At 66.6% G+C, this 13,947-nt stretch overlaps 1 protein-coding gene across 1 annotated transcript; it reads left to right on the top strand.

Moving 5' to 3' along the window:
- Window positions 1-586: 586 nt before the first annotated feature.
- Window positions 587-12,907, top strand: KCND1 (potassium voltage-gated channel subfamily D member 1). Its single transcript, XM_065570676.1, is given in 13 exon segments — window positions 587-746; window positions 1,686-2,193; window positions 2,195-2,234; window positions 2,237-2,517; window positions 2,519-2,701; window positions 2,703-2,883; window positions 2,886-2,932; window positions 2,934-3,277; window positions 7,647-7,809; window positions 7,939-8,022; window positions 9,046-9,141; window positions 9,775-10,016; window positions 10,538-12,907. Coding segments are annotated over 12 exon segments (1,896 nt in total). The 5' UTR covers window positions 587-746; window positions 1,686-2,160; the 3' UTR covers window positions 10,740-12,907.
- Window positions 12,908-13,947: the final 1,040 nt, after the last annotated feature.

Below are 13,947 nucleotides of genomic sequence, written 5' to 3'. Positions count from 1 at the left end.
GGCTGCGGGGGCGGGGAGTGAGGGGCACTAAACCTGTCTGCGGGATCCTGCGGCGACCCCTGGCGATGTCGGGTGTGGGCGGGGCTGGGCACCAGGACTCCTGGGTTCTCTCCCTGGTTCTCAATCTGTGGACCCCTCCTCAGCTGCCTGGAGTTGTTGTGGGGGAGGGGTCCGGGGACTCCCCCCCCTCCCCGCTCAGGCCCCCCAAATTCTCCCTCTGCTCTGGGTCCCCCTGTCCCCGCCCCATTGGTGCCCCCTCCAACCTCATCTCTGCCCCTTCGATCCCCACCCCCCCAGAGATCCATCCCCCACCCCTATAGATACATCCCATATAGAGCTCTCTCTTCCCCCGCATCCCCCCCCACCCCTATAGAAACATCCCCTATAGAGCTCTCCTCTCTTCCCCCGCATCCCCCCGCCCCTCCCACCCCCCCAGAGATCCATCCCCCCTCCCCTATAGAAACATCCCCTATAGAGCTCTGTCTTCCCCCGCATCCCCCCCCCGAGATCCATCCCCCTCCCCTATAGACCCAGCTCTCCCCCCTCCATCCCTCCCCCCCGCCCCCCCGGCAGCCGGCGCTGCGCTATAAGCGCCGCTATCCCCCCCCCCCCCCCCGCCCCTGATGCAGGCGGGACCCGCTTCGCTCACACCCGCCGGAGCCCGGAGCGATGCGCTTGGGGGGGGGCCGGGGCAGGGACCCCCCCAGCCCCGAGCCCGGATCGCCGCCCGCGGCCGCCGGAGAGAGGTGAGAGCGGCCGGCCGGGCGGGTCTGTCCGAGCCCCCCCCCCCCCGGATCCCGGATCCGCCCCCCCAATCCACCCCCCCGGATCCCGGATCCGCCCCCCCCAATCCACCCCCCCGGATCCCGGATCTGCCAGGGGCGCTGGGGGGGGGGGGGCTGGGAGCCGAGCTGCAAACCCCTGGATAGGATGGAGCCACTTCCAGCCCCCCCGCCCCCCCAGACCCTCCACCTCTGGCAGCTGCCCCCCCCGCCCTGCCCCCACCCCCTGATCTGCCCCCCGCCCTGGCCCCGTATCCACCCCAAGGCTGGCGTGTCCCTGAGTCGGGTGGCCCCTCCTGGCCCCCCCATCCCACACGGAGCATTGACTGTCCCCTGCGGGGGGGGGAGGGGCTGGGCCCGGGAAAGGGCTTTGAGTAAGAATCAGAAACACCCACCCCTCCCCCGCTGCTTGGCCAGGACTGACCCCCTCCAGTGGATCCCCTCCCCCAACCCACAAGCGCACACAGCCAGGGAGAGAACCCAGGAGCCCGGGCTCCCCCCACTCTACCCACCAGGCCCCAGCCCCCTCCCAGAGCCGGGGAGAGAACCCAGGCGTCCTGGCTCCCAGCTCCCCCCCCCCCACTCTCACCAACTAGACCCCACTCCCGTCCCAGAGCTGGGGGAGAACCCAGGCATCCGGGCTCCCAGCCCCCGTCCCCTTCCAGAGCCGGGAGAGAACCCAGGCGTCCGGGCTCCCAGCCCCCCCTGCTCTAACCACCAGCCCCCACTCCCCTCCCAGAGCCGGGAGAGAACCCAGGCGTCCGGGCTCCCCAGCCCCCCCTGCTCTAACCACCAGCCCTCACTCCCCTCCCAGAGCCGGGAGAGAACCCAGGCGTCCGGGCTGAGGTGTCCAATCTGCAGTTCTTGATTTTCTGTCTCACGTCTCCTCTCTCCTGCCCGCAGCACCCTGAGACGCCCCCGGCTGCCGAGCCCTTCGGGCCCTTTGCCAAGAGCCAGCGGTGTGGGGGAGCCCGGGGACCCCCCCCATGCCTCGAGAGGGGGCGGCCGAGACCGGGGGGTACCTGAGACCGTGACCAGGAGCGACTCGTTTCTCCCCCTAGACCCTGGCTCCGTGCCCCACAGCGACGCGGGCTGGGTGCTCGTGTTTCGGAGGACGGCTGAGCCCCCGGGCAGGTCCCCACGAGGGACCCACAGCTAGCAGAGCCCTGGGTCCTGAGACCTGCCCCGATCTCCTGGGTCCTGAGACCTGCCCCGCCCTCCCTCGGACACAGCCACGTTTGGAGACAACCCCCTCCTCCTGCCAGCGCCCCATCTCCTGGGTCCCAAGGCCACTGCCCGGGCACCTCCGGCTTTGGCGCCCGCCCCGTTCTGAGCTGACGCCCCCTCCCTGCCCCGGCGACCCCCGCGCCCGGCCACCATGGCGGCCGGCGTGGCCACCTGGCTGCCCTTGCGCCCGTGCGGCCGCCGTGGGCTGGCTGCCCTTGGCCAAGAAGCGATCCCCAAACCGCCCAGCGACAAGCGGCCCCGGGGCGACGAGATCCTGGTGGTGAACGTGAGCGGCCGGCGGTTCCAGACCTGGCAGAACACACTGGACCGGTACCCGGACACGCTGCTGGGCAGCTCGGAGAAGGAGTTCTTCTACGACGAGGACAGCCAGGAGTATTTCTTCGACCGCGACCCGGAGATCTTCCGCCACGTCTTGAACTTCTACCGCACCGGCCACCTGCACTACCCCCGGCACGAGTGCATCCAGGCCTTCGACGAGGAGCTGAGTTTTTTACGGCATCATCCCGGAGCTGATCGGGGACTGCTGCCTGGAGGAGTACCGCGACCGCAAGAAGGAGAACGCCGAGCGGCTGGCCGAGGACGAGGAAGCGGAGAGCGCCACCGACCTTTCTTGCCGCCGGACAGCACCGTCCGGCAGCGGGCTGTGGCGGGCCTTCGAGAACCCCCACACCCAGCACGGTGGCCTTGGTCTTTTACTACGTCACCGGCTTCTTCATCGCCGTCTCGGTGATCGCCAACGTGGTGGAGACCATCCCCTGCCAGCCGCCGCCCGGCCGGAAGCGCCAGCAGCCCTGCGGCGACCGCTTCCCCTTGGCCTTCTCCTGCATGGACACGGCCTGCGTCCTCATCTTCACCGCGAGTACCTGCTGCGGCTCTTCGCCGCCCCCAGCCGCTGCCGGTTCCCTGCGCAGCGTCATGAGCATCATCGACGTGGTGGCCATCCTGCCCTACTACATCGGGCTGGTGATGCCGGAGAACGAGGACGTCAGCGGGGCCTTCGTCACCCTGCGGGTCTTCCGGGTCTTCCGCATCTTCAAGTTCTCCCGGCACTCGCAGGGCCTGCGGATCCTGGGCTACACACTCAAGAGCTGCGCCTCGGAGCTCGGCTTCCTCCTCTTCTCCCTGACCATGGCCATCATCATCTTCGCCACCGTCATGTTCTACGCCGAGAAAGGGACCCGCAGCACCAACTTCACCAGCATCCCGGCCGCCTTCTGGTACACCATCGTCACCATGACCACACTGGGGTGAGTGCGCCCTTCGCCCCCCGCTCTGCTCTGTCATAGAGGGTCTCCCGGGACCCCGCGGGGATCACCTCTCCGGCTGGGCCCTGGCCGAGAGCCGGACGCGTCGGAACACAGCCCGGCATCTTGATGGCTTTGTTCCCGGGCGTTTGAGGGATTGACTCTGGAGTCCGGGCCCGGACTCTACCGTGGCCAGGAAATGTGGGGTGCGGCGGGTCCGTGGGGCACCAGCATTGTTCTTCTTGGGCCTCCTGGGAGCAGAGTGCGAATCCAACCCGGGCAATTCCCACGTGCATCGGATTCGGGATTGGGTTCTCTCCCTGGCTCTGGGAGAGGAGTGGGGGCTGGTGGTTAGAGCAGGGGGGGTTGGGAGCCCGGACTCCTGGGTTCTCTCCCTGGCTCTGGGAGAGGAGTGGGGGCTGGTGGTTAGAGCAGGGGGGGTTGGGAGCCTGGACTCCTGGGTTCTCTCCCAGCTCTGGGAGGGGAGTGGGGGCTGGTGGTTAGAGCAGGGGGGGTTGGGAGCCCGGACTCCTGGGTTCTCTCCCTGGCTCTGGGAGGGGAGTGGGGGCTGGTGGTTAGAGCAGGGGGGCTGGGAGCCAGGACTCCTGGGTTCTCTCCCTGGCTCTGGGAGGGGAGTGGGGGCTGGTGGTTAGAGCAGGGGGGGTTGGGAGCCAGGACTCCTGGGTTCTCTCCCGGCTCTGTGGTTTGCCCCAGCAATGATGCAGTAAGTTGCAGCAGTGCCCAGGAATCCTGGGGACTGTTAAAGAGACATGCGGTGCCCCTCACTCCCGACCCGCAGCCCCCAGCGCCTCTCTTTCGCTCTCCCCTCCCCCGCCGCTGGCCCGCGATGGAAGCTGCCATGGGGCTCTTGGGAAGAATTACGAGCTGAACAGACGTTTGCATCCTGGGCAGCCAGGAAATATCCACCCATTGCAGATGGCACCAGCCGTGCCAGGCCCGGCCTCCCGCCCACGAGTCCGCCCGCTCCAGCGCTGTGCCCTCCCCTCCCCTCCAGAGCCGGGGAGAACCCAGGAGTCCTGGCTCCCAGCCCCCCTGCTCTAACCACCAGCCCCCACTCCCCTCCCAGAGCCGGGGAGAGAACCCAGGAGTCCTGGCTCCCAGGCCCCCCCTGCTCTAACCACCAGTCCCCACTCCCCTCCCAGAGCCAGGGAGAGAACCCAGGAGTCCTGGCTCCCAGCCCCCCCCTGCTCTAACCACCAGCCCCCACTCCCCTCCCAGAGCTGGGGGGAGAACCCAGGAGTCCTGGCTCCCAGCCCCCCCTGCTCTAACCACCAGCCCCCACTCCCCTCCCAGAGCCAGGCAGAGAACCCAGGCGTCCAGCTCCCAGCCCCCCCTGGGTCTAACCCACCAGCCCCCACTTCCCTCCCAGAGCCAGGCAGAGAACCCAGGAGTCCTGGCTCCCAGCCCCCCCTGCTCTAACCCACCAGCCCCCACTCCCCTCCCAGAGCCAGCAGAGAACCCAGGAGTCCTGGCTCCCAGCCCCCCTGCTCTAACCACCAGCCCCCACTTCCCTCCCAGAGCCAGGCAGAGAACCCAGGCGTCCAGCTCCCAGCCCCCCCTGGGTCTAACCCACCAGCCCCCACTCCCCTCCCAGAGTCGGGATAGAACCCAGGAGTCCTGGCTCCCAGCCCCCACCACCCAGGGACACACACACAATCCTCAGGTCACCGTACAAACTGTCCTTCCCTTTCTTCCCACCAGGGGGTGCCATGGGGGGGTCACTATTACACAAGGGTGTGGCAAAGAGATGCATTGTGGGTAAGGCGGAGGGCAGGAGGAGGGGGTCAGTTTGGGCTCTGGGCTAGGTGGGATGGCTGGAGATTCACGCTGCAATGATGAAGGGAGGAAAGCGTCATTCTCCCCCATCACTAGGTTCAAGTGTTAACAGCCCCGATTGCGTGTCGGGTCCCACCACATCGATGGGGGCTTGGAGGAGATGTGCCTTCATGGTGAAGGGAATGGGGCGGTGCCAGGACTCCTGGGTTCTCTCCCCAGCTCTGGGAGGGGAGTGGGGTCTAGTGGGTTAGAGCAGGGGGGACTGGGAGCCCGGACGCCTGGGTTCCATTTGTGGCCATGAGCCAGGGCCATCTGGGCCAAGGTTGAGTCCGTTCTGCCTCCATAACTGTTGCCGGCAGTTTCTATGAAACAAGCTTCTCCTTCCTGTCCCAATCCATCGTGTGGTGTTATGTGCGGTGGTTCCCCAGCTGCTCCGCCCCAGAGGTGGCTGCATCTCAGCGCCCGGCGAGCCGTCCCCATGCGGCGTTATGTGTGGCTGTTCCCCAGCTGCTCCGCCCCAGAGGTGGCTGCATCTCAGCGCCGGGCGAGTTGTCCCCATGCGGCGTTATGTGCGGCGGGTCCCCAGCTGCCCCGCCCCAGAGGTGGCTGCATCTCAGCGCCGGGCAAATTGTCCCCATGCGGCGTTATGTGCGGCGGGTCCCCAGCTGCCCCGCCCCAGAAGAGGCTGCATTGAACACCCATCTGTTTTCAGCTCCACGTTTTCTCCCTCCAGGCCCAGCACCCCCCCCCCCCCGCTCCACACCGAGGCCTCAGTGGCTGCCCGGGTGTTTTGCTCTGCAGCAGAGCGGGCACGTGGCGTGTAACCGAAGCAGGGCCCTGCTGCAGCTCCACGGGGGGATGAATTATTTATCCACCGAGCGCGGGAGGCAGAGACAGCCGCTTGCCACAGCTCGTGGGTCTGGGGGGCCGGGCTGGCAGGGGGCTGCGGGTCGGGAGTGAGGGGCACCGGCAGGGCCGGGCTGGCAGGGGGCTGTGGGTCGGGAGTGAGGGGCACCGGCAGAGCCCGGGGCTGGGATCGGATCCAGGTGACCTGACTTGAGCTCGTCCTGAGGCCGGGGGAGATTCCGCTGAATTGGCAACTTGCTCGGTGATCGCTGGGCTGGCGGCTGGGCGGGGGGGCTGGGAGCCAGGACTCCTGGGTTCTCTCCCCAGCTCGGGGAGGGGAGTGGGGGCTGGTGGTTAGAGCGGGGGGCCTGGGAGCCAGGACTCCTGGGTTCTCTCCCCAGCTCGGGGAGGGGAGTGGGGGCTGGTGGTTAGAGCGGGGGGGCTGGGAGCCAGGACTCCTGGGTTCTCTCCCCAGCTCGGGGAGGGGAGTGGGGGCTGGTGGTTAGAGCGGGGGGGGTGGGGGCTGGGAGCCGTCCCCCCATTTCTGTGCATCTCAGGCCCCAGGTGGCTCCCATCCCCCCCCCAGTGTGGTCTCTCCCCCCACCCCCGGATCAGCCCCAGGGCCCCCCCCACATGCCGCAGCGCAAGGTTACAGCAACCTCTCGCCAGCCAAGCGGACCCGCTCCGCGCTGGTACCTGGGGACGTGTGAATATTTCATGTTCTCCGTAGTTACACACGGAGCCGGCCTAGAGCCGGGGGTTGGCTTCTGATTCCTCCCCCCCTCCAGAATCCCACCCCTGGCACAGACCACAAAATCCCCTTCCTGCCCCCTGGGCATCGCCCTTGTCCTGGGGTCTGCACTGAGCCACAAGGGGGCGCCGTGCTGCGGGGATCGGGGCGGGGGCTGGGCGGGGGTCTCTCTCTCCTGGCAGTCCGGGCTGGGTGCTGGGGGGTGCTGTGGGGCGGGGGTCTCAGCAGGGGGATCCCAGTGTCCTGGCCGGTTAGAACAAGCCACCACCCAGCTAAAATTCCCTGGAATTCCCAATTAAGATCAAATTCTTCTGTATTTGTTTGGCAGCTGGTCCCAGCTGCTCTGCCCCAGAGGTGGCCGCATCGCTGCTCCCTGGCGAGCCGTCCCCTTGCAGCGTTGTGTGCGGCTGGTCCCCAGCTGCCGTGCCCCAGAGGTGGCCGCATCTCCACGCCTTGTGTTACCCGTACCGGGGAAGCTGTCGCCGTTCTCTGGCCACGCTCCGAGCCGTTGATTGATTCCTCAGCCCGTTAAATAAGTCATGGTGTTGTGGCGCGTATTTTATTATATAATCGCCGCTCGCCTGACGTGGATTAACAGCGTTTCTCCAGAAGCGATTTCGCTTTCCCAAGCGCTCCATTACTAATTGCAACACTTCTGCCGTCTGTTATCCTCATGCGGCGTTATGGGTGGCTGTTCCCCAGCCGCCCTGCCCCAGAGGTGGCTGCATCTCAGCGTCTCCCCCACCCTGCCGGGGAGGGGCCCTGGAGCAGCAGGGCTGTGAGCTGCACGGGGCGGTTCACACCTCTGCGAGCGGCCGGCTCAGGCTCTCGACAGACTCCGGCAGCGTCACATGGGTGGGGGGTTCTCCCCGACCGCAGGGGCTAGGAACGGACTTTTCTCAGCCCCCGAAAGCCGAGCTTCTGCCGCATTCGTGTTCTTGTTTCCCTTCCCGCGCCCCCGCCCCCTCCCCCCGGCAGGTATGGGGACATGGTTCCCAGCACGATCGCCGGGAAGATCTTCGGCTCCATCTGCTCGCTGAGCGGGGTGCTGGTCATCGCGCTGCCGGTGCCCGTCATCGTCTCCAACTTCAGCCGCATCTACCACCAGAACCAGCGGGCGGACAAACGCCGGGCGCAGCAGGTCCGGGGGGATGCGGGCAGGGGAGAGTGAGCCAGGGTGGAGGGGGGTTGTGGGGCTGAGATGCAGGGGGGGCTGGGGAGCTGGGGGGGAGGTTTGTGTCTGTGTCTCTGACCCTCCCTCCCCCTGCAGAAGGTTCGCCTGGCACGGATCCGACTGGCTAAGAGCACCACGACCAACGCCTTCCTGCACTTCAAGCGGAACGGGGGCCTCCAGGTACCTACCCCCAGCACACGCACGCTCACCCTTCGCACGCTCGCACGCGCGCCCCGTTGCACTAGCAAACGCCCGTGCATTGTGGCAGCAGATGCTCGCCCAGTGGTGGGAAAGCACTCACTGCAGACGCCATGCACGCTCACCCCCGCCCACGCACCCCCCCAGTGCTGACACCCCCCGTGCACAATTGCACAGCACACTCACCCTGCCCACAATGATGTTAGCACAGACCTTGTGCACAAACCCCCACTGCCTCAGTGGCACGGACACGACCGTGCACACTCAGCAGGCACCCACGCTGCATGCTCACTGCTCGCACTGTTGCACTAGCTCACTCGTGTGCACACTGGCTGCACATTCACCCTTCACACCCTCACACAATTGCAGTAACACTCCCATGCACAATCACAGTGCACACTCACCCTTTACACATGCACACCGGTACACTAACACACATGCACAACACACATTCACCACCACCTGCTTGCACTAAACCCATCATGGTGCAAGTGCAAGGTACACTCACCTCACACTTTCCACACACACAATTGCATTAATGCCAGCACACACACTCACAGTTCCGTTGGCACCCCCCACATCCTGCCCCAGTTGCACTGACACACCTGTGCACAGTCACTGCACACTCACCCCTTGCACCCTCACAGTCCCAATGCACACTGGCTGTACACACACACACACGCACACACACACACACCCCCTTGCACAATGCCAATGCAGAATCATCGCCCCCACCGGTGCACCACTGCACTAACATCACCGTGCACAATCCCAGTGCACACTCACAACTTGCACGCTTCCCTGGTTGCACTGACACACCCACGGCCAGTCGCACACCCTCCCTTACACGTGCACAGGAGTGCAGAACACAGCTGTGTTCGCTCTTCGCACACTCCCCCCGCCAACTCTCCTTGTTCTACTCCCCCCCCCTGCTCCCAGGCCCCCAGTAGGCCGTGCAGGGGTGTGCCTGGGGGGGTCTGTCTAGCTCTGATCTCCCCCACACAGGACCTGGGCAGCGCTGCTCATGCCTTGGCTGTGCGGAATTGTTCCACCTTCGAGCAGCAGCACCATCACCTGCTGCACTGCCTGGAGAAGACCACGGTGAGCGGGGGAGTGGGGTTGGAGCTGGGGGGCGGTGTGGGGGGCAGTGGCGGAGCTGGGGGGCTGTGTGGGGGGCGGTGGCGGAGCTGGGGGTAGTGTGGGGGGCAGTGGCGAAGCTGGGGGCAGTGTGGGGGGCAGTGGCGGAGCTAGGGGGTGGTGTGGGGGGCGGTGGCGGAGCTGGGGGGTGGTTAGGGGGTGGTGGCGGAGCTGGGGGGCGGTGTGGGGGGCAGTGGCGGAGCTGGGGGCGGTGTGGGAGGCAGGGGGTGGTTAGGGGGTGGTGGCAGAGCTGGGGGGTGGCTAGGGGGCGGTGGCGGAGCTGGGGGGCAGTGGCGGAGATGGGGGGTGGTGGAGGCAGGGGGTGGCTAGGGGGCAGTGGCGAAGCTGGGGGCAGTGTGGGGGGCAGTGGCGGAGCTAGGGGGTGGTGTGGGGGGCGGTGGCGGAGCTGGGGGGTGGTTAGGGGGTGGTGGCGGAGCTGGGGGGCGGTGGGGGGGGCAGTGGCGAAGCTGGGGGGCGCTGTGGGGGGCAGTGGCGGAGCTGGGGCGCTGTGGGGGGCAGTGGCGGAGCTGGGGGGAGGTGGGGGGGCAGAGGGCGCTGTGGGCCGTGCTGAATCTCGCCCCCCCCCCCCCCCCGCAGAGCCACGAATTTACGGACGAGCGCTCGTGCAGCGAGGCCGGGCTCGGGGGCTCGGTTGGGGGCCGGACCAGCCGCAGCACCTCCTTCTCCTCCCAGCAGGGCGGCGCCACCTCCTGCTGCCCCCGCCGGGGCCCCCCGCGCCGGGCCCTGCGCCCGGCCCCCTCCACCGCCTCCGTCAGCCGCGCCAGCGCCCAGGAGCTCAACACCCTGCAGGGCCACAAGGGGCCCCCCGCCCCCCAGAGGTAACAGCACCCCCACACTGGGGGGGGGGTCTAGGTGCTCCCTACAGCACCCGCTAGGGGGAGCTGGCACCCCCCTCCCCGCCCCCTGGGGTCTTTGTGCTGAACTCTACAGAGTAACGCTGGGGTCTGCTGCCTCCTAGTGGACACGTGAGGAAAAGTGGCTGGGAGCCAGGACGCCTGGGTTCTCTCCCTGGCTCTGGGAGGGGAGTGGGGGCTGGTGGTTAGAGCAGGGGAGGGGGCTGGGAGCCAGGACTCCTGGGTTCTCTCCCCGGCTCTGGGAGGGGAGTGGGGGCTAGCGGTTAGAGCGGGGGGGAGGGCTGGGAGCCAGGACTCCTGGGTTCTCTCCCCGGCTCTGGGAGGGGAGTGGGGGCTAGCGGTTAGAGCGGGGGGGGGGGCTGGGAGCCAGGACCCCTGGGTTCTCTCCCCGGCTCTGGGAGGGGAGTGGGGGCTGGTGGGTTAGAGCGGGAGGCTGGGAGCCAGGACTCCTGGGTTCACTCTCTCTCTCCCTCCACCTCCCCCAGCCGCTCCAGCTTGAACGCCAAGGCCCACGAGAACATGATGCTGCACTACGACGGGCTGGACCTGGCGGCCGCTCTCACCAGCATCCCCACGCCCCCCTCCAACACGCCCGAGAGCCGCCCCCCCTCGCCCCGCGCCCTGCCCAACTCCAGCCTGCCTGCCCCCTACCTGCCCCACCGCATGGTCAAGATCTCCTCCTTGTAAGGGCGGGGCGTGGAGCGGCTGTGGGGGGAGGGGGGTGCCCTGTCCCCTCTGCCCGCCACCAGGGCCCGGACACCTGGGTTCCACCTGCCTAAGGGCCATCGTCTTCCACAAACGCTGGGGTGCCAGCTGCCTGACGGCCTGGAGTGGCCCGGATGCCTGGGTCCCCCTGCTTCGGTGCATGTCCTCACCTGGCTGCCTTGGTCCCAGGGACATCGTCTTCCACAAACGCTGGGGTGGGGGCATCTGCCTGAGGGTCTGGATTCCTCCCGGACACCTGGGTCCCACCCCCTCCCCCCTGCTTAGGCGCATGACTTCGCCCGGATGCCTGGGTCCCGCCACTGTAGCGACACAGTCTTCCACAAACGCTGAGGTGCCACCCGCTGAGGGACACGGCCTTGTCCGGACGCCTGGGTCCTGCCCCCCCCCCACACGCCCCCTCAGCTCCCTGTTCGAATCAAAGCCATATCTCGGGGACAGCTATGCAAGACGGGCAAACGGGACTACTTCCAGGGCTGGCCCTAGGGGGCGGAAGGATACGGCACCTGGGTAAAGCCTTCGACCCCCCCCCCCCAACCCCGCGCCACCGCCCCAGGGGAATGTGGGCAACAAACCTGGTTAACCCAAAGCCCTTGAATGGCCTGTGCAGGGAGGGGAGTGGGGGCTGGGAGCCAGGACTCCTGGGTTTTCTCCCTGGCTTGGGGGGGGCAGGTTTGGGCCAGAGATCGTTTGTGGAAGCAGCGAATCAGCTTCCACCAGGATTCAACCCCCACCCCGCCCGGATCAGACCCCATGGGCCATATAGCCCAGTGCCCCCCCAACCACGCCGCACTAGATCAGAACCAAGGACCTGTGGGGCTGGACTCCTGGGTCCCTTCCCCACCGCCTTGGATGGCCCCATCTACTCCCCACCAAAGGGGACACACCCAGATCTCACTCCCCCCCCCACTCGAAATCCCAGCCCCTGGACTATGCATGTGTCTCTTCCACCACCGGGGGGCGCTGTCCATGGCTGCCGACCACCACCTGCATGCATCTCCGTTCTAGACTCAGTGGGAAGGCTCCTCTTTGGGGGAGCAGAAAGGGGGGTACCAGACCCCCCCAAATTCCACCTCCCCGCCACCTTCCCGGGCCCTTGCCTAGGTACAAAGATTGACGGGGACCGGACGCCGAAGCCAACGACATGCTCTGCTAATAACTTCATGCCTTCGATGGGACGCCGGCCACCTCTGATCCGCCTCACGGGTGCCGTTCTAGACATTCGGGGGTGGGCAGGACGCCTGGGTTCTCAGCTTGGGGAAGGGAGTGGGGGCTAGTGGTTAGAGCAGGGGGGCTGGGAGCCCGGACGCCTGGGTTCTCTCCCCAGCTCTAGGAGAGGAGGGGGTTGTCTCGGACCCCCAGCCCTGCCAACAGCCTGTAGGGCTGTTGTGCCCCTGACAAGAGTGGCAGCGGTATTCCGCTCACCCGGCACTGACAGTGGGGCGGGGGTTGCGAGGGTGGGCAATGCAGGGACGAATGCGTGCGCCCCCAGCACAGCGCTGCGGGGGGACAGCCAGCCCCGAGGACGGGCCAGTAGGGGGTGCTAGACGAGAAACAAGCCACGGGACCTGGGTTGGGGGTAGGTGCCCCCTAGTCCCACCACGCGCTCTGGGGGAGCAGGCACCTGATTGGTTGAATAGCACAACGCCCAATTCCTTGCATGGCCACTGGGGGGCAACATGGAATCTGCTGCACCCCCCTCCCATCTAAAGCAATATACCCAGTGGGTACCCCCTCCCCCGAGAGAGCATCCCTATAGGGGGGAGTCCCGACCCCCCCCCCCACATACTTCCCCCTTCAATTTACCTCCAAGTCTACATGAAGACGAGTGGAAAAGTTGGGGCGGGGGGAGCCGGGACTCCTGGGTTCTCTCCCCGGCTCTGGGAGGGGAGTGGGTGCTAATAGTTGGCGGGGGGGGGGGAGGCTGGGAGCCAGGACTCCTGGGTCCTCTCCCTGACTCAGTGTGTGACTGGTCAAGTCACTTCAACTCAGGTTCCCCTTTGTGTCCACAGGGGGAGAATAAAAGTCACCAGCTTTGGGGCAGGGAGCTCGGCAGTTTAACCCCTTAGAGGCCAGAGGCGCGTTCGAAGCACCTTGCATGTGGGGTGCGGGGGGGGGCAGGACAGAGGCTGGGGGGGCAGAGAAGCTGGGGGTCGAGGGGCTGCCCTGAGCCCAGAGCGGCGCCGCTGTTGTTGGAGCAAATACAATGAAACGTGTTGAAACTCAGACCCCCGACTCCCGACCTTCCTTGGGGCGCGGGGGGGGGTGAACTAACAGGGGGTGCGACACAAGGGGGCCCCTCTGGGGGGTGTCGGCTCTGGAGGGACCCAGGGCAGGGGGTGGCTGGGGACTGGGACACGGGGCCTGTCCCCACTAGGGGGCGCTGGCTCAGCGGTGTGTGTAAGGGAGCCAGGACTCCTGGGTTCTCTCCCCGGCTCTGGGAGGGGAGTGGGGGCTGGTGGGTTAGAGCGGGGGGGGGCTGGGAGCCAGGACTCCTGGGTTCTCTCCCGGCTCTGGGAGGGGAGTGGGGGCTGGTGGGTTAGAGCGGGGGGGGGGGGCTGGGAGCCAGGACTCCTGGGTTCTCTCCCGGCTCTGGGAGGGGAGTGGGGGCTGGTGGGTTAGAGCGGGGGGGGGGGCTGGGAGCCAGGACTCCTGGGTTCTCTCCTAGCCCCCCCCCCCTTGGGGCTGGGTGGTGGGTTGAATGGGTTAGTAGGTGAGAAAAAGGGGTGGGACTATTTTTGAGTGACAAGCACCTCAGCCTATCAGAGCGGCTGCCGCGCGGGCTCCTCCAAGGCAGGGCTAGAGGGGAAGGGGGCCTTTGATTGGATGATGCCTTATAGCCAATCAAAATGGAGGCTTTTCTTCTTGGCCAATCAGAGAGCTGTCCTCTGATGTCCAACCAATCAGAGATGAGCGCTGTGCTCTCAGCCAATGAAATGTGGGCACCTGTCTTCCCAGCCAATCAACGTCATTTGCTGTTTCGTCCTCCAATCGGAGGTGTGGAGCCCGTCCAGCAGCCAATCAGAAGCGAAGGTAGATCCTTCGTAGCTAATGAGAGACGACGTCTCAGACTCCTAGCCAATCAGAGATGGCTCCTTTGCGTTTCAGCCTTTCGGAAATTGGTTCCTTGTCTCTCAGCCAGTCAGAAATGAGTACTCCACCTCTCAGCCAA

Source organism: Chrysemys picta, chromosome 17 (genome assembly GCF_011386835.1).
Source record: "Chrysemys picta bellii isolate R12L10 chromosome 17, ASM1138683v2, whole genome shotgun sequence".
Taxonomy (NCBI): domain Eukaryota; kingdom Metazoa; phylum Chordata; order Testudines; family Emydidae; genus Chrysemys; species Chrysemys picta.
Note: the sequence above shows the minus strand (reverse complement) of the source record. Positions and strands in the feature narration are given on the sequence as shown.